The sequence below is a fragment of the Epinephelus fuscoguttatus genome, linkage group LG15 (genome assembly GCF_011397635.1).
Source record: "Epinephelus fuscoguttatus linkage group LG15, E.fuscoguttatus.final_Chr_v1".
NCBI lineage: Eukaryota > Metazoa > Chordata > Actinopteri > Perciformes > Serranidae > Epinephelus > Epinephelus fuscoguttatus.
This window is the reverse complement of record NC_064766.1, coordinates 21507228-21526181: the sequence shown is the minus strand read 5'-3', so window position 1 is coordinate 21526181 and position 18954 is coordinate 21507228. Positions and strand designations below refer to the sequence as shown.

Here is an 18954-nt window from a genome sequence, read left to right as displayed (position 1 = left end):
TGCTCTGAACATGAACACTGGACTTTGTGGTATTTCAGGAGGAAATCTGCCTCAGTTATACTCTCATATCAGTGTCACAGTTTCTCCATCAGCTTTGTTTGATACCCTGGAATGAAGACAAGAAGAAAATACTTTGTTCATGTTTGTTTATTCATCATGTAAACCTTCAGTTTGTATAAAAGACATTAATGAATGATCTCCTTATTGATTATGATCAGGATCGTTACAGTTTCTAGTAGCTAACTAATCTGCCACACCAACACATGAAAAGCTAATTATACATTTCTGTACAAATTTACAAGCACAATATCTGAGATAAAGGAGGTCTGCTGATTTCTCTCTTCAGACTCATGCAGTGGGAGAGAAACAACAACAACGTACAAATACATCCACTGAAATGTTCGTTAAACATTCAGAGCACAAAGAAGTTTACAACACATCATGATGAGCAGTGACAGCCTCCACGGCTAAACACACACAGGAAGGAGCACCACTGCAAGAAACTCAAACATTTACACAACAACTCAGGAGAAGACGTCAAAGTACCGCCTATAATGTTTGACTGACAGCTGATCTCAGTGCAGTGAAGAGACGCCACAATAATCAGCTCTCAGCGACAAACATGGAGAGTGAATAAGATTTGAAACACATATTGCAAAATTGTTTTGGAAACATTGTCATATTGATGAAAGGTAAATGCAACTAAAAGCAATGGAAACAGACCCTGCGAATGTACAGTCATTGCATAGGCCACTGCAAGCTCTCATCCTTGTTTCTGAAGGCTTTCAACATGCTTATGTATGCATACCAGTCATTCACCAGAACACAGAGCTCAGAGCTGTAGTTGTTCAAAATGCTCTCTGCTCTGACAAACTTAATCCTAATATTCACATATCAGCAGTGGAAATTAGGCACAACTATTAGCTTTTTTTTTTTTTTTTCCTATGTTTCTAACAATTCAGCCAAAATTTGCATTATTTTTGGATGTAAATCCAACTAGTGTTTCCATGAGATGGGTAAAGCAAAAATCCAGCATAGAGAGGCTGAGTGAATGTGGTCTGGACTCTGTGGAGGAGAGTCATGGTTTCAGAGACGCTGTAGAAGGACATAATACCTGCACTGTGATCCAGGTACAGTCCTACTCTGGAGGACTGAGGACCTGAGATGGGAGTTTCGGCATTGTTGTACAAAAATTTGTAACTGCTCTTCTCACACCTTAACGCCCAAGATTTGTCATTCCATCCCAATCTACATTTATTTATGCTCCCTGCTCTGCTGATGTTTTTGTATGTGACTGCCACATAATCTATTCCCCCGCTCCACTCTACCTCCCAGTAACAACGTCCAGTCAGACTCTCTCTACTCAGGACCTGAAACTCTTCAGTGAATCTGTATGGGTGATCAGAATAAGACTGTTGTTGATTCATTAATGTCACCTTTCTGTTCCCCTCAGATAAAAACAGACGTGTGTGTGCTGTGTTTGGATCCAGTGTGATTTCACGTGAATACTTTAAGAACTCAGCTCTGGTCTTGGGCTCTGGGTCTGACAGTAAAACATCCACGTCAGTCACTGTCAGTGAGACGTTTGTCCATGTCTCCCTCAGAACGTCCTGTAGTTTACCTCTGACTTCTGACACAGCTGCTGTCACATCCTCAAAGTAGCTCAGAGGACGGATGTTGATGCTGGATGAGTGTGTGGATTCACTGAGAGCTGACAGTGAGGGGTAGTTGTGTAGAAACAGGTTGTGATCCTCTGTGTGTGAGAGCTTCATCAGCTCAGCGTCTTTCCTCTTCAGCTCAGTGATCTCCTGCTCCAGCTTCTCCTGAAGCTCTTTGACTCGACTCACTTCAGTTTCCTGCTGCCATCTGACCTGCTGCTCCACATCAGAGCGTCTTTCCTCCATGAGACGGATCAGCTCAGTGAAGATCTTCTCACTGTCCTCCACTGCTTTATCTGCAGAACGACTGATAGCCTCCACCTCGTGTTGGAGCAGCTTCACATCTTTCTCTCTGTCCTGGATTCCCTGCTGGATGTTTTGTCGACACACCTGCAGCTCTCTCTGCCTCTCAGTCCTTTCTGCTGCAGCTGACACTGTGTCGTGGCCTTTATGTTCATCCATTGAGCAGAGATAACAGATACACTGCTGATCAGTGCGACAGAACAGCTTCATCACCTCATCATGACGAGAGCAGATGTTCTCCTGCAGCTTCTTGGAAGGCTCCACCAGCTTGTGTTTTTCAAAGGCAGAGGATTCATAATGAGGCTGGAGGTGTTTCTCACAGTAAGAAGCCACACACACCAAACAGGACTTGAGGGCTTTCAGTTTTCTCCCAGTGCAGACATCACAGGCCACATCTTTAGCTCCAGCATAGCAGTGATCAGCAGGAGCAGCTTGGAGTCCAGTCTTCTTCAGTTCCTCCACTAAAACTGCTAACATGGTGCTTTTCATCAGGACAGGCCTCGGTGTGAAGCTCTGCCTACACTGAGGGCAGCTGTAGATTTTCTTCCCATCCTCTTCATCCCAGTGGGTTTTAATACAGTTCATGCAGTAGCTGTGTCCACAGGGAATAGTCACCGGATCCTTCAGTAGATCCAGACAGATGGAACAAGAGAAGGTTTCTCGGTCCAGCTCAACTCCTTTCTGCGCCATTTCACCTCTCAGTGACAACGCCTGTCTGACTCTCACTTCCTTAAAAGTGAAACTAGTTTGAGCTCTGAACTGAACATCATGTGTTCCTGCAGTGAATGGAGCCTGTCAGCTCTCTCACGTCACCACATGTTGGTTACACCCATCTTCAATCTGTAGGTCTGAAGGGGAGGGAACAAGGAAATGTGTGGACAGAGTGGAGCTCGCTGTGTGTGAGAGCAGGAGGAGGAGGGAGGGCTCATAAAACTCTGAGTCATTCCAGGAAGAGGAGCGGTTTGAGACAGAGATACTGTGTGTTTAACACTTGTTTAAAATAAAGCTCATTTCTCATTTAAAAACACTAATCACTTCAACTTTTAGGAGGTAAACTCTTAGAATCAGTGGGTTTGGAGACGGCTCCTCAGTCCTTAAAATGGATTCTTCTCATTTTCCAAAAATACAGTTTGAATAAAGTTTTTCATGATTATAATTATTTACATACAGTGGATACAAAAAATAGAAAATTTAAACACTGCTGTAATAATATTATCAAACTGTTTTGACTCATTTCATAAAGTCCACGAAATACTTTTGAAGAAAACTGGTTAAATTCAAAATGTAAATGTGAATAAAATGTGTATTCTAATGTTTGATGCATTTAAACCAATAAATGACGAGTTAATTGTTGCACCTCTGAATCCCACAGGACCTGAATGCACCACATCATTTGACTCTGCAGTTCAGTGAGAGACATATTTATTTTTCTTATTTATGTTGTTCAGATTTTTACAAGCTACATATTATTTTCTTCATATCCTCCTTCTTAAATCAAACCATATTCTAAATGCCCGTCACTGCAGCTCTGTCTCATCATGTATATCTTTACATGTTTCCATTATTGACTCTGTCCAGTGTGATTTTTTTGGAGTATATGTTGATATATTCTTTTAGGCAATTTGTCACAGTAGTGAATTTGGGCAGCAGGAGGAGGATGACTGAAATGCAGACAAACACAAAGAAATGAAGGTAACAGTGAGGAACAGGCTCACAGGCTGGAAACAGGATGGCAGTCAAAACAGTCAAACAAATCCAATGCCTGCATCCCAAGTCTCTTAAAATTACTGCTAACCACCTTATCTAGCCACCTTACCCAACTGTTCAGTCCCTCCCACTTAGGGAAACATGCAGGAGTCAGGAGTTAGGAGTGAGGAGCGAGGATTGCTGATTAAGAGACATGACACGACCTTACTCTGAAGCGTGACATAAAGCGACGTCCTATTCTGATGACGCCGGCGCAGCTGGATCTGCTGCATAACGGAGCCAGAGTCTGGTGTACATCCCAAGTCACATTATATTCGCTGATCAAAGCCGTAACCCCCACCCCCCACCGTCATGACTTTGGTCACACACTTTTGCATGTGTTACCATTGTTATTGAGTCATTTGCCTAAGTTTGTCGCAATTAAAGAACGGTCTGTAGCCCTGCCACTGTCACTGTGATGAGCATCATTGTCATTATTATTATCACTATTATTAAATCCACTCGCCATCATTCAACAAGTCAGCTGCTGAGTGAATAAGACATATCAGACCTGTCAGTCTGCCTCAATCAATCATTTTTATTTATAAAGTCCAATATCACAAATCACAGTTTGCCTCACAGGGCTTTACAGCATACGACATCCCTCTGTCCTTTGGACCCTCGCAGCTGATCAGGAAAACTCCTCAAAAAAAAACCTTTAACGGGGAAAAAACAGTAGAAACCTCAGGAAGAGCAACTGAGGAGGGATTCCTCTTCCAGGACGGACAGACATGCAATAGATGTCGTACAGAACAGATCAACATGATAAATTAACTGTAATCCGTATGACACAATGAGACAGAAAGAACTTTGTGACACAGTCATCCATACTGTAACTTTTTCTGATATTCTCCACTTCATCAAGATCATCGGTTTCAACCCAGTCGGCTGAATAAATGTTGGCATTGTACGTTTCTGCAAACCACAGATACCTTACATATGTACGGTGATATAAACTTTATGTCTCAACAACTTGTGTTTATCTTTAGGCACAAAAACCACCTGGTTATGGTTGGTAAAAGATTTTTTGCTTCAAAGTCCAGTGTGTAAGATTTAGGGGGATTTAGGGGCATCTAGCTGTGACGACTGCACATTGCAACCAGCTGAAACTTCTCTGCAGTCACATCAGGGATTATTGTCACAAACAGAACAAAGGCCTCACACACCTAAAGTTCCCCAATGAATGTAGAAGTCACAGCTGCAGGATCCACCATGAGCATTTAGCACGTTAGCCAGATCCAACATGCAACCGTCTGTCTCCATCATCTTGGGTGTGTTTGATTTGGGTCTCGTAGCGTGCTGGCAGGGTGGTGCATTAAATCACTGACAGTAAAGTTCCTCTAACTGATGAACTAATATCAGTTTGACAGCTTTTACCATGATGTATGACACAATGCACTTTTACTATAAAGGTTTTTATCAGCCTAAAAACATGTTCTGAACTAAAACTGTGGACACAGTGAGTTGAGGTGCTTTAACCTCCACTACATCCCTGGTTAGCAGGATGAAGGCGTCCTCTTGTGTTGTGCATCACTTTCCACATTTCACTTGTTAACCTGCAGTGATGTTCACTGCAGGAAGACATGTCCAAACTTCACTGAGCCTTTGGCAGCTTCAAACAACATCAGTAAAGACAGATTTGTTGATCTGTTGTCTCTTGTGTGTTTCAGGACAAAAAAAACCTCTTCACACCTGAACTTAACCAAATCAACTCTAAATATCTCTCTGTAATAAATCCTCTTTCTTGACTCAGTGCACAAAGAAAATGTTCCTTGTAAAAAGCAACACACGATAGAAAACTCTGCTCATTTCTCTGTGACAAAACTGTTTGAGTGAGGAAAGTTAAAGGACAGAGACTGACTGACAAACGCTCCTCTGCTCTGAACATGAACACTGGACTTTGTGGTGTTTCAGGAGGACATCTGCCTCAGTTATACTCTCATATCAGTGTCACAGTTTCTCCATCGGCTTTGTTTGATACCCTGGAATGAAGACAAGAAGAAAATACTTTGTTCATGTTTGTTTATTCATCATGTAAACCTTCAGTTTGTGTAAAAGACATTAATGAATGATCTCCTTATTAATTATGATCAGGATCATTACAGTTTCTAGTAGCTAACTAATCTGTCACACTAACACATTAAAAGCTAATTATACATTTCTGTACAAATTTACAAGCACAATATCGGAGATAAAGGAGGTCTGCTGATTTCTCTCTTCAGACTCATGCAGTGGGAGAGAAACAACAACGTACAAATACATCCACTGAAATGTTCATTAAACATTCAGAGCACAAAGAAGTTTACAACACATCATGATGAGCAGTGACAGCCTCCACGGCTAAACACACACAGGAAGGAGCACCACTGCAAGAAATATTTACACAACAATTCAGGAGAAGACGACAAAGTACCGTCCGTAATGTTTGACTGACAGCTGATCTCAGTGCAGTGAAGAGATGCCACAACAATCAGCTCTCAGCAACAAACATGGAGACTAAATAACAATTAATACACAGGATTTAACCCTTAAATGACTTCTGTCTATTTGAGTTCACACAACTCAGCAATGACTCCAACATAATAAACCCAGAGTCCAGCATAGAGAGGCTGAGTGAATGTGGTCTGGACTCTGTGGAGGAGAGTCATGGTTTCAGAAACGCTGTAGAAGGACAGAATACCTGCACTGTGATCCAGGTACACCCCTACTCTGGAGGACCAAGGACCTGAGACAGGAGTTTTAATATTGTTGTACCAAAATACATAACAGTTCTCATGACAATATAACGCCCAAGATTTTTTATTGAATCCAAATCTGCAACCATAAGAGGTACCTTCTCTTTTGATATTCTTGTATGCGACTGCTACACAGACCTTTCCCCCGCTCCACTCCACCTCCCAGTAACAACGTCCAGTCAGACTCTCTCTGCTCAGGACCTGAAACTCTTCAGTGAAACTGTCTGGGTGACTGGGATAAGACTGTTGTTGTCTCATGAATGTTACCTTTCTGTTCCCCTCAGATAATAACAGGAATTCATTTGCTGTGTTTGGATCCAGTGTGATTTCACATGAATATTTTAAGAACTCAGCTCTGGTCTTGGGCTCTGGGTCTGACAGTAAAACATCCACATCAGTCACTGTCAGTGAGATGTTTGTCCATGTCTCCCTCATAATGTCCTGTAGTTTATCTCTGACTTCTGACACAGCTGCTGTCACGTCCTCAAAGTAGCTCAGAGGATGGATGTTGATTCTGGATAAGTGTGTGGATTCACTGAGTGCTGACAGTGAGGGGTAGTTGTGTAGAAACTGGTTGTGATCCTCTGTGTGTGAGAGCTGCTCCAGCTCAGCGTCTTTCCTCTTCAGCTCAGTGATCTCCTGCTCCAACTTCTCCTGAAGCTCTTTGACTCGATTCACTTCAGTTTCCTGCTGCGATCTGACCTTCTGCTCCACATCAGAGCATCTTTCCTCCATGAGACGGATCAGCTCAGTGAAGATCTTCTCACTGTCCTCCACTGCTTTATCAGCAGAGTGACTGATAGCCTCCACCTCCTGTTGGAGCAGCTTCACATCTCTCTCTCTGTCCTGGATTCCCTGCTGGATGTTTTGTCGACTCACCTCCAGCTCTCTCTGCCTCTCAGTCCTTTCTGCTGCAGCTGACACTGTGTCGTGGCCTTTATGTTCATCCATTGAGCAGAGATAACAGATACACTGCTGATCAGTGCGACAGAAAATCTTCATCACCTCATCATGACGAGAGCAGATGTTCTCCTGCAGCTTCTTGGAGGGCTCCACCAGCTTGTGTTTCCTGAACGGAGCTGACTCATAATGAAATTGAAGGTGTTTCTCACAGAAAGAGGCCATACACACCAAACAAGACTTATGGGCTTTCAGTTTTCTCCCAGTGCAGACATCACAGGCCACAACTTCAGCTCCAGCATAGCAGTGATCAGCAGGAGCAGCTTGGAGTCCAGTCTTCTTCAGTTCCTCCACTAAAACTGCTAACATGGTGCTTTTCACCAGGACAGGCCTCGGTGTGAAGCCCTGCCTACACTGAGGGCAGCTGTAGATTTTCTTCCCATCCTCTCCATCCCAGTGGGTTTTAATACAGTTCATGCAGTAGCTGTGTCCACATGGAATAGTCACTGGATCCTTCAGTAGATCCAGACAGATGGAACAAGAGAAGGTTTCTCGGTCCAGCTCAACTCCTTTCTGCGCCATTTCACCTCTCAGTGACAACACCTGTCTGACTCTCACTTCCTGAACAGTGAAACTAGTTTGAGCTCTGAACTGAACATCATGTGTTCCTGCAGTGAATGGAGCCTGTCAGCTCTGTCATGTCACCACATGTTGGTTACACCCATCTTCAATCTGTAGATCTGAGTGGTAGGAATCAAGGAAATGTGTGGACAGAGTGGAACTCGTTGTGTGTGAGAGCAGGAGGAGGGAGGGCTCATCCAGCTTTGCTTCATTCCAGGCAGGGGCGGATTTAGTCATATTGGGGCCCAAGGCGAAGACAGACTTGGGGCCCTCCACATCCTTTTATTGATCCTTTTATTGCTGTGGTGCTGAAATGAGAAAATAACACACAAAACAACAACAGGTTAATTATACAGATACATACATTTTAACAGAATATTCACGTATTATTTTTACCAGCAGGCTCTCTGATAGAATATTTAGGATGGGTCAAATACAGAGAAATGATTTCACTAGATAATTTGTACTTTCATGACTGTATGTGACAGAGATGATTTTCGCGCATCTTACATAATGCGCCCCGTACGTTCTCATCGTGTTGTTTCATGCAGGATATATAAACGTGGACAACACGGTGAAAGATATTATTTAATTACTAAGGTCGGAATTGAATTAAAAAAGGAATATAGGCTGCCAGCCACAAACTGAAACGAAATTGTCACACTGAGAATGTTTGCTCACACTCACCCATCTGAATCCCAAATAGTGAAATTAATTAATGATATTACTAAAGGCTGGCAATACAACAACGCTCAAATGAATAAATGACTGATGCAAACTGAGCATATGTTACGGGTGCGTGTCCCCTCCACCCGCAGCTGTGTTCAACTTGTTTGTTTTATAACAGGATAAACAAATATTAAATGCATTATTTTGTTTTTCCGTGTGAATAAAAAAATAATGGTGCTTTTTCCATTTTCTTCTTCAAATGGGGAATTGGAATAGAAATTAGACCACAACCAGTAACCAACTTGTGTTTATTTTTGGCCTTTATTTTTATATCAATATTATGTGCCCCTACTGCATAGATAGACAGATAAATAATAAATAATATTAATAATAAAAGTGACGCTGCTGTGCCTCATGCGTAAATGCGCACAGCGTCTCTCTTTTTGTTTCTGCTGTGGGGTGGGGTGCTCACTGCAAGTATTTAATAACCTTAGGCAGATACCTTTTAACGTTACAGTCTTTTGTATTTTTTGTTATGATCCTTCCACTGTAGCTATTTTCACTATACATGCTTCCATTAGGCTCTATACTGAGGAAATACAATATATCTTATCACTGTTATGCAGATGATTCCTAGGGTTGGGTCGGTATGAGAAAAAAAACAAAAAACGGTTGATCCGGTTTTTGTGAAAAAACGGATCAAGTCGGTAATACCAGATTTTCGCCATTTGGGGCGCAATTGACTCATTTACAATAAAACAAAGCACATAGGACAACAGAGTGACAGTAACACCTCGTTTCTTTTATTCCTTCCTTACAAATAAATTTGCAGGTTTAGCTTACTCAATCAATGCAAACATGAACATCTCTAGGAAAATAAAAAAAATTGTTATCCTTTTGTTTATGAAAGGATCTTCTTTGCTCAGTGCTCTTTGTATTCTAACATGTACAATATGTAAATACGGTATGGCAAATGGCATAAATTTGCAGGCCTAGCCTACTGAATGAATGCAAATGAACACAAAAAACGAACTGTCTCTATGACATGCACATGTACAAAATAGAAAATTGCCTCAACAAAAACCATTTAAAATATGGCATAAATCGGCAGGCCCAGCCTACTCAATGAGTGCAAATGAACATGTAATTGTAAACCGTATACAAATAATAATAATAAAATACAAATCTGCAGCCTCAGAAAATATCCATTTAACCAGGGCATAAATCGGCTGGCCTAGACTACACAGTGAGTGCAAGTCCACATGAAAACAGCCTGTAAACATCATGTAGGACAATTGTATCAATAAGAGAATTGCACTGAACATCAAATAATAAATAAAACACTGCAAATTAAATGCCCTTTAAAGCCTGTCTCTCTGACTGGCATAGCTTACTCGTCGTTGTCAGACTCAGTCATCAAACTCAAGATTCTTAGCCAGAAACACCAGCATGTCTACCTTTGCTGGCTTCAAATGACACCTTTGAGCTGTAACAACATTCCCTGCTTTGCTAAACAACCTCTCAGATGCAGTGCTGGTTGCACAAATGCAAAGGTACTTGCGTGCTACGTTTGCCAACAGTGGAAAGCGAAACTGGCTCTTTCTCCACCATCCCAACGGATGTTCTTCTCCGTGAACCACTGCCTCTTGCTTGTAGATGAGCATCTCATCTGAAACCCTCTGCTCTGTGGTTTTTGGAATGGCAGCAGCAGCCACTGCTGTGTCGCTGAGAAGACTCCCCAAACTTCTTCTCTTTTTAGGTGGCGACGATGCAGCTGCTGCCGCTGCGCCGCTGCCGCTGCGTTGCTCTCCTCCACCAGCACCTCTCCTCCGGTCGCTCCATTTCTTTGGCCGGGGTGATGGCCTCCTTCTCCACTTTACGCACAGTGTCCTCCAACTCTGCACCAGAGAAACGAGTCCCACGATACAGTGGATCAATGAAACAGGCCACGTGCATAATCTCCCTGACTTTGTCGTCGTTGTATTTTCCCTTCAGTCGTGTTAAGATGCCAGCTTTCACATCCCTGGTGAGATCTACGTCCCCCTCAGCAGCGCACAAAGTATCAGTCTCCATGAGTTTGAGCACTGGGATGAGTGACGATATGGTGACATATTTTTCTCCCCCGAGAATGTCAGTGAAATCACTGACTGGCTTGAGGGCTTTGTCGAGGGAGACTAACACATCCTTGTGTTGCCAGTTGAGCTTGGTGATGGCCTTTCTGCCGTTCTCTAGAACACGATTTACTGCGTCTTGCTGCTCCATCATTCGCTTATCATTTCGTGCTTGGACCCCCAACGAGTTGGACAATCCTGTTGGATGATAATACATAATGGGCTATAATAGTAGCAATAGTATAATAGCAATAATACATTATGTATGAATAATGTTGATAATAATGTGTGTGTGTACGCGCGCCTGCGCATCCGTGCTTCAGCCAAGTTTTCTGTGTTGTGGTCTTTGGGAACTAAGTGTGTCTGGACGCACTTTGACACCATCTTCCAGTCTTTGTCAATTAAATGAACCGTAAGTGACATGTACGGTGTCATACTGTGACTGGACCACATGTCTGTCGTCAGCGCAAAGTGGCTATTTGAAGACAGTACAGCTTGGACTTAATTTCTCACTCGATTGTACAAGTTTGGAATGGCAGTTTCTGAGAAGTACTTTTGACCGGGGGGGCTCATACTGAGGGTCAAGTGTACGTAGCAGTCTTTTAAAGGCTGGCTTCTTAACAGTTCATAAGGAAACCATATCTGCAGCAAGGTATGTGGCGACTGCTTCAGTGCACTCCCTCCATCTCCGACCGTCACGCTTGTGCTTTGTGCCCTTTGCAAAGGACCCTTCAATGGAGAGCTGTGCTGATGAAGTCCCAGCAGAGGACAAAGACCCTATCGGACCGAGCCGTGCAGCGATGAGGGCATGCTGTTTTTCCAGGTGTTTCTTCAAGTTAGAAGTGTTGCCACCTGAAGCCGAAACTTTTTTCATGCAATGTTTGCATTTCAGATTATCTAAGTCTGTAGGGTTGCCTCCTTCATCTGCCTCAAAGCCAAAGTGTTGCCATATTGGCGCATTCTTTGATGTTTTTGAGACTAAATTGTCCGCCATTATTATCGACTCCCCGTCCGTCACTGTTAAACAAACTCCAGGCTTCAGTAGAGGCCATAGGCGCATGCACACCTTCAGCCCCTAGCTCAGTCCCCGCCTCACCCCCACCCCCCTCTCTCTCCTGCTCACTGTGCATTTGGCGAAGAGGCAGACACAGGCTGTAAAATGACGTATGCAGTCCGGTCGGTCTCAAAAACAAAAACAAACAAAAAAAAAAACGGTCCAAGACAGAGTACCGGACCGAACTGGTATTACCGAGAACCGACCCAACCCTAATGATTTCCAGTTGTACCTCCCTTTGAAACCATCAGATCCTTACAGCATTAATTCACTGTATTAATGACATAAAATCTTGGATGGCATGAAGGTTTCTCCAGCTGAACCATGACAAAACTGAGGTCCTCATCTTTGGCCTTACAGACACTTCTGCCACTGTTACCAGTGCTCTTGGTCCTCTGTCTTCCCATTTAAAATCTCATGTAAAGAATCTTGGTGTCATCTTTGACTCTGCCTTTAAATTTGATATACAGATCAACTCAGTTGTCAGCTCAAGCTTCTTCCATCTAAGATCCATTGCAAAACTTAAATCATTTCTGTCCATAAAAGATTTAGAAATTCTGGTTCATTCTTTCATCTCCTTGTGATTAGATTATAGTAATTCCCTCTACGCCGGCATCAACCAGTCAGCTCTCTCATGCTTGCAGCTTGTTCAGAATTCAGCAGCAAGATGACAATGACCTCCCAAACATGACAATTGACCTCCCAAACAGCCACTGCAACTCTCTTCTTGTAGCTCTCGCCATCGCCAAGAAAACAATCCTAGTCAACTGGAAAGATAAACAGACCCTCAACATCAAACATTGGCTGAATCTCCTTGTAGAACATATTTCGCTGGAGAAAATATCTGCTGGCCACAGAAACCAATTAACATACTTTACAGAAAAATGGTCACCATTTATTCACTCACTAAACGTGTCTGTATAGTGCCACTCAGCCTGTGAGCATATGCCACTTGTACATATAAATATTACAACTCAAGAAAGACTGTTGTGTAATATGTAACGTGTTTTTGTTAATGATGTAACCCCTAATCCCTCTATCTCTCTCACCACAATATACCACAGCGGTTCATCAGAACTCAAGGTCTTAAGCATGTGTTAGGTGCACCTTCTTCCCTTTGAATCCGGGCCTGCTCCCTAGCTCTGTGGGGGATTGCGGGGCCGGGCGGTTTCCCCTGGGAGCGGATGCGTCTGGACTGCTCGCCCTGTGTGCCTGGGGGGGGCGGGGTCTCCTCGTGCTCCCTGGGCCTGGGGCGGCGTGGCCGGTCCCCCCTGGGGGGCTGTTTCCGCCCCTGGTGGTGCGGGGTGGGTGGGCTCCCCCCCCCTTCGCTCCGCTCCTGCCCTTCCCCCTCCCTCCTCCCTCCCCCCTCTCCCCGTCCCTCCCTGCTCCTCCCTCCCGGCCTTGGGTGGGCCTGGGGTCCTCCCCTGGGTTGGGGGGCCTGGCGTGGGGGATGGGTGCTGCCCGCGGGGGGTGTTCTGGTGCTGCGCAGTGTGGGCCTGCCCGTTGGTGTGCGGCCGCCGGTGGGGCGGGCCGGATGGGCTGGGGGTCCGGCCTTGGGTCTGTGGCGGTCTGGGGGGGTACTGGCGGGGTTGCGGGTTGGTCTGTGCTCCTGCGCGTCGGGGTTCGGGGGGGCTGGGGGGTGCCCGTCGTCCGTGCACCCTGGTGGTGCGCCTTGCCCTTCTGCTGGGGGCCGATTTGCTATGGGCGGTGTGGCCCAGGTCGGGACCACTGCGGGGGCCTGCCACTGCAGTTGCCAGTGGGGCGGGGTTAGGTGGGGGCCCGTTGGGTTTCCCTGGGGCCCGCCTGGCCCGCTGTCCATGGGTGTTGGGGGCCTCGCGGCGCCGGGGTCTGGTTGGTGCCACCTGCTAGCCCCTCCCATCCATTCCTCCGGCCCTCGGGCCGGGCCTACACTGGCCTGGCCTCCTAAACCACATTTAGTTCACTCACCACACATTGCACAGTTTTAATGCACCACATACACTCACTCTTTGAGGTGTGGACCACGGATGGATTGGGGGGCTACATGATGGGGCAGGCTATGGGACAGTGGTGTCCGGTAGCCCTCCATGCTGCCCCCCGGCCCATCCTTATCTGCTCTCCAATTTTAAAGCACCACATACACCTACATTTTGGGGGACAGATGGGAACAGGTTCCAGGTGCCTTATGGCTGCACGGGCTGCAGGACAGCAGTGGGCTGTAGCCATCAGCCTTGCCCCCACCTGTCTCCTATGTCCCTCAATTTTAATGCACCACATCACACTTATGGGCACTCACATTCACATTCACGGTGTAGGGTTAATGTTTCGCCGTCAGGGATCGGAGAATCATAGTAAGGGGGGGGGGTGGTGGGTCCGCGTCGGGCGGTGGGTGGGCGGGCCCTCCTGCCCCGCCTGTCTGGGGTGTGTCTCTGGCTCTCTGGGGGTGCCGGCCTTTGCCGCCCTGGGTCCTTGGGCCTGCGTGGTGTCCTGCTGCCTCTGCGGCTCCCTGGTCTTGGGGTCTGGGCGCTCCTGCGTTCTTGGGATGCCATACCGCCCCCCTTCCCCCGCAGGGCTGGCCCTGGACCCTGGTGATGGTTTTCATAAACACATTGGGAGGGTTCAAATACACGCATGCATGTTCAATACTTCAGCTCCGTGACGCATCGCAAAGAACCGATGGGATCACTCCAAAGGGGCCCACTTGCGTCTCAGACCTACCACAACGCGCTGGCAACTCTTCTCTGCAATCGGGCTTTCCCCCTCCACCAAGACTCTCACATTTTTGGTGTTCAGTATAGACTTCTCTTTTGTTTTTGTTTTTCAGTACAGTATAGTAGACATGTATATGTTTATTTTTGATAATCCGCATGAAGCACAACCACCTCAAGGCTACAATACATCAGCTACACTGCCTGTTTCTCCCCTGTTTTTTTTCTTTCTTTCGTTTGTTTGTTCATTTGTTTGTTTTTCCTCCTTCTTCTCCGCATGCACTGTCACTATATAACTCAGGACTTAAGCACCTACCCCCTCCCCCTTGCTTGTTTCCTTACTTTCCCCCTGACACACTTTGGTGTATCACGGCCCTCTCTGACTCATATTAGGAAGTTTTTCCAATAAAGGCTGTTAGGCTAGTCTCCAGGGAGGGTGGGTGATGGTCACAACCACGCATTATGGGTATAAAATACTTGACTGCAAGATTAACAGTGCATCAATCTTCACAAGAAGCTTACACCCTTTAGTGGCGCTAAGCTATGAAGACCAATGCAGACAAGTAAGAAAAAAAAAAAAAAAAAAAAAAAAAAGAATTCAGCAGCAAGACTTATTACTGGTACCAGGAGAAGCGATCACATTGCCCCTGTATTGGCCTCGCTTCACTGGTTACCTGTAAAGTATAGGATTGATTTTAAGACTCTTTTATTTGCTTTTAAAGCACTCCATGGACCAGCACCAGATTATATTTCCGAACTCTTCACTCCCTATTCCACCTCTCGTCCCCTCAGATCCACTGACAAATCACTCCTTTCTATCCCACTTACAAAGTTAAAAACCAGAGGCGACAGAGCTTTCTCAGTTGTTGGTCCAAAACTGTGGAACAGCCTGCCACACACAGTTAGATCCTCACCCTCTTTAAATATATTCAAAGCCCGGCTAAAAACCGATCTCTTTGCCTTAGCTTTTGGTGATTCATCATGAGAACATATTGTTTGTTACTCATCTTTTTCATTGAATTTGCTCAAGGCAAACTCTATTGTCTTGGTCGATTTTCTTGTTGTGCATAATTTGTATCCATTGTAAAGCACTTTGGTTGTCGTTTTTAAATGTGCTCTATAAATAAAGTTGACTTGACTTGAATTTATGCATGAGGCACAGCAATGTTACTTCATTGATTATCGATCTATTTTTTTTTTTCAAGTCAATTTTATTTATATAGTGCCAAATCACAACAAAAGTTATCTCAGGGTACTTTTCACATAAAGCAGGTCTAGATAATGCTCTTGAATCTATCTATCTATCTATCTATCTATCTAGGCTATCTATGTTTTGAGATGCAGTAGGGGCAGATAATATAGATATAACAATCAAGGTGAAAAACAAGTAGGTTTCTGGTTTTGGTTTAATTTCTATTTCAATTAACCATTTGAGGACGAAAACGGGAAAAGCACGTGGATTTCCGTTTTTTTCTCATTCACACCAAAATCGGAAAATTAAAATGATGCATTGTATATTTGCATATTTGTTTATCCTGTTATAAAACAAGTTCAACAAAGCTGTGGACGGAGGGTACACCAATAGTAGCGAAACCTTCATAGGTCACATCTAAGTTTAACATAATGTTGAAAGTTGAAAACATACAGCATATGAACAAGTTATGGACTGAGATGTATAATGTTTCATAAACATATAGCATATGAACAAGTTATAGACTGAGATGTATAATGTTTCATAAACATATAGCATATGGACAAGTTATGGCATGAGATGTATAATGTTTCATAAACATATAGCATATGAACAAGTTATGGACTGAGATGTATAATGTTTCATAAACAATGGTAACTTACATGGTGATCTCCTTCCTTTCTCAGTCATGTTGATCTATTTCTTTCCTAATCATTTGAGTTTGTGAATGGTGCGTTGCTTGGACGCTTTAAATAATGCCGCCGCAAGGACTTGTGGGATGGAATTATCTCCTATATCCTTTATCTCCGTAAAGGATGGTCCAGTGTACCCTATGCTAAAGGAGATTAGAAAGGAAGCATTGAAGCACCTTTCCTTAAAATTTAGAGAATTCGACCAGCTCTTATCATGGCTGCCACTTAGATACTTCCAGGTCATTTCACTTAGTTAGGAACCTTCCTAAGCAAAAAAGACTATTCGACCGCAGCCATTGTCTTCCTCTCCCTTTTTTCTTTCTTCTTCTGTCCCTTTTTCTCGTTGTCTCCCTCTCCTTTTTCTTCCGTCCCTTTTTCTCGTTATCCTCCTCTCCTTTTCTCTTGTTTTTTCCTTTTTCCTCAACCTTAAACATCTACAGCAGTAAATTATAACACACATTAAAGCGATATTAAGAAAGAAGTTAAAGAACTTGTCTCTAACTATAAGAGGCACAACACAACAATGTTTACGTTTATTTTTAGATGCGTCCAAAGCCAAGATTAAGGTGGCATAATGATGCTCTTAGAATCTTGTTAAAGTACCCAAGATGGGAAAGTGCTAGCAAGATGTTTGTAAACCGTAATGTTCGCACTTTTCAAGCACCAGTGTTGCACGATATACCGAAATTCAATACTTTTTCAATACTCTTAAGTTGAAAACGGTTCAATACTAATGGCTCTTCACTTTCGACACTAGTTTTTCTGAATGACCACTGGGTGGCAGCACTAGCCAAAACAAGCGATTGCATCTGAGTGACAGACACCGACTTGTACACGGAGTACCTACATGAAACGTCAGCTTAGCAGATGAGCTGGCTAGTTAAATTATGACAAGCAGCGGCTTTTATTTAAAATTATGAGTTCCAAAACAACAAATTATTAAACTGCACTTGTCTGAGGGTGTCACTGTGGTGCTTTTCAAAATGCTTAGCTGAATAGCATATTAATGTCAGCTAGCCTAAGCTATGCAGCTATGCCTTGTTAGAGTAATAGCCTTAGCCAGGCTATAATGTTACGGTGGCAGGCAGCCAGAATGGACAGTAAAACCAGGCACATTCCTAGTCTCCTACTGTTAATCTAGTGAACATATATGGTGCATAAAGAACAATAACTCCCTGCCTGGCTAAAATATGTGATTAGGTTGCTGGAGTAGGCTACTGTTTAAGTGGAAATGAGCCGTTTGTATAATGACGGTTTGTTGTTTTGGAACAGTAGAACAGTAGTCTATGCATTCATTGTCCGCACTGCACAGGACAATATGAAATAGGCTACTATGATAATGTAATAAATATAACTATAGCAATTTGCTTCGATATATATTAACATATGAGATTTTTAGGGTGTTTTTTTAGGCTTTGATTTGAAAATGTGATCAACCAATGTGGACAGTCTGTGTCTGATCCTTTAGGTATCGAGTATTGAATCGTATTGTTTCAGTATCGTTTTGGTTTAAAGTATCATTTTGGTATCGAGTATTGTGATACTAAATTTTGTATTGATATCTAAGTCAAAATTTTGGTATCGTGACAACACTATCAAGCACTACTCAGGAATTTTATTTATAAATTTAGGTGTCGGCAGATTGAGTCCAGGAATGGGATTATTATGTCTTTAACTGACCCTACCAAAAGTGAGACAAGATATTCCTCCAGCCTTTGGAAATATTGGAACCATCATCTGTATGTATTTTAACCATTGAGGACACATGTCTATCTTATGTTTGTCTGCATGTGTCTTTTATATCTGGACCTTGAGTCTGTCAATAAAGATAACATATATATAATACAAAGCTTTAACACTGACAGGGATCATTTTAATGCAGATTGAGTAGTTGTTAATAATTTACTTACATACTTTGTAATGTTTTGAATGTATAACGTAAAGGAATAATTATAAATATAGAAAAAATTGACCCCTTGGACAGTTTTGATAACGTTACTCACTGGTTGTTCATCTCGATCTCCACACGACGGACCCTCCTGAACGGATGTCGACGTCGTTGCTGCCGGTTGATTGTTGCTGGTGGTGACGGTGACAAAACTAGTGACTAGTGACTTTTGTCAATTTTGTAATAAATTTTCTACTCTCCTTCTCCTCTTCTCCTCCTCTTCTTCTACTTCTTCTTCTTCTACGTCTTCTTCTTCTAGTTTTATGGCGGTTGGCAAACAACGTATGGAAGCATTACCGCCACCTACCGAAATGGAGTCTGGGTCTGGATAACTTAATATTAACAAAACAAAACAAACAAAAACGAAATTCTTCTGATCAGAGCAGTTCTACTCAAGAAATAAAACAAAAACCTGAAGCAAACCTCGCCTGAATTTTTCTGGAGGATAGTCTTTATGTTTAAAGGCACACTTTCTAACTCCAGCTCCTGAGTTGCTGTCTCTCCTGGTCAAATTTGGAACAGTACTCAATAACATGCTCTACAGTCTCAGCAGTACTACATACACTACATTTACCATCAGCATGTTTCTTTAAAATAAGTAAAGTGCTGCCTAAACCAGTATGCCCAAATCTCATCCT

General features: G+C 43.5%; 2 protein-coding genes across 3 annotated transcripts; both read right to left on the bottom strand.

Annotated features, from left to right (window-relative positions):
- Window positions 1–141: 141 nt before the first annotated feature.
- Window positions 142–2749, bottom strand: LOC125901713 (tripartite motif-containing protein 16-like). The gene has a single exon (XM_049597576.1). The coding sequence runs from the start codon at window positions 2649–2651 to the stop codon at window positions 975–977; it is 1677 nt and encodes a 558-aa protein (XP_049453533.1). The 5' UTR covers window positions 2652–2749; the 3' UTR covers window positions 142–974.
- A 2975-nt stretch (window positions 2750–5724) lies between these two features.
- Window positions 5725–18561, bottom strand: LOC125901715 (E3 ubiquitin/ISG15 ligase TRIM25-like). Of its 2 annotated transcripts, none has more exons than XM_049597579.1 (2): window positions 18372–18561; window positions 5725–8271 (listed from the first exon to the last, which is right to left on the bottom strand). In XM_049597579.1, the coding sequence occupies exon 2, from the start codon at window positions 7922–7924 to the stop codon at window positions 6251–6253; it is 1674 nt and encodes a 557-aa protein (XP_049453536.1). In that variant the 5' UTR covers window positions 7925–8271; window positions 18372–18561; the 3' UTR covers window positions 5725–6250. The 2 variants fall into 2 exon arrangements, with proteins under 2 accessions (XP_049453536.1, XP_049453537.1); XM_049597580.1 differs by lacking the exon at window positions 18372–18561 and adding an exon at window positions 14073–14138.
- Window positions 18562–18954: the final 393 nt, after the last annotated feature.

Bases quoted from the DNA above. Each gene is read 5' to 3' on its own strand.
- LOC125901713 (XM_049597576.1), bottom strand. From the start codon at position 2,651: ATGGCGCAGAAAGGAGTTGAGCTGGACCGAGAAACCTTCTCTTGTTCC.
- LOC125901715 (XM_049597579.1), bottom strand. From the start codon at position 7,924: ATGGCGCAGAAAGGAGTTGAGCTGGACCGAGAAACCTTCTCTTGTTCC.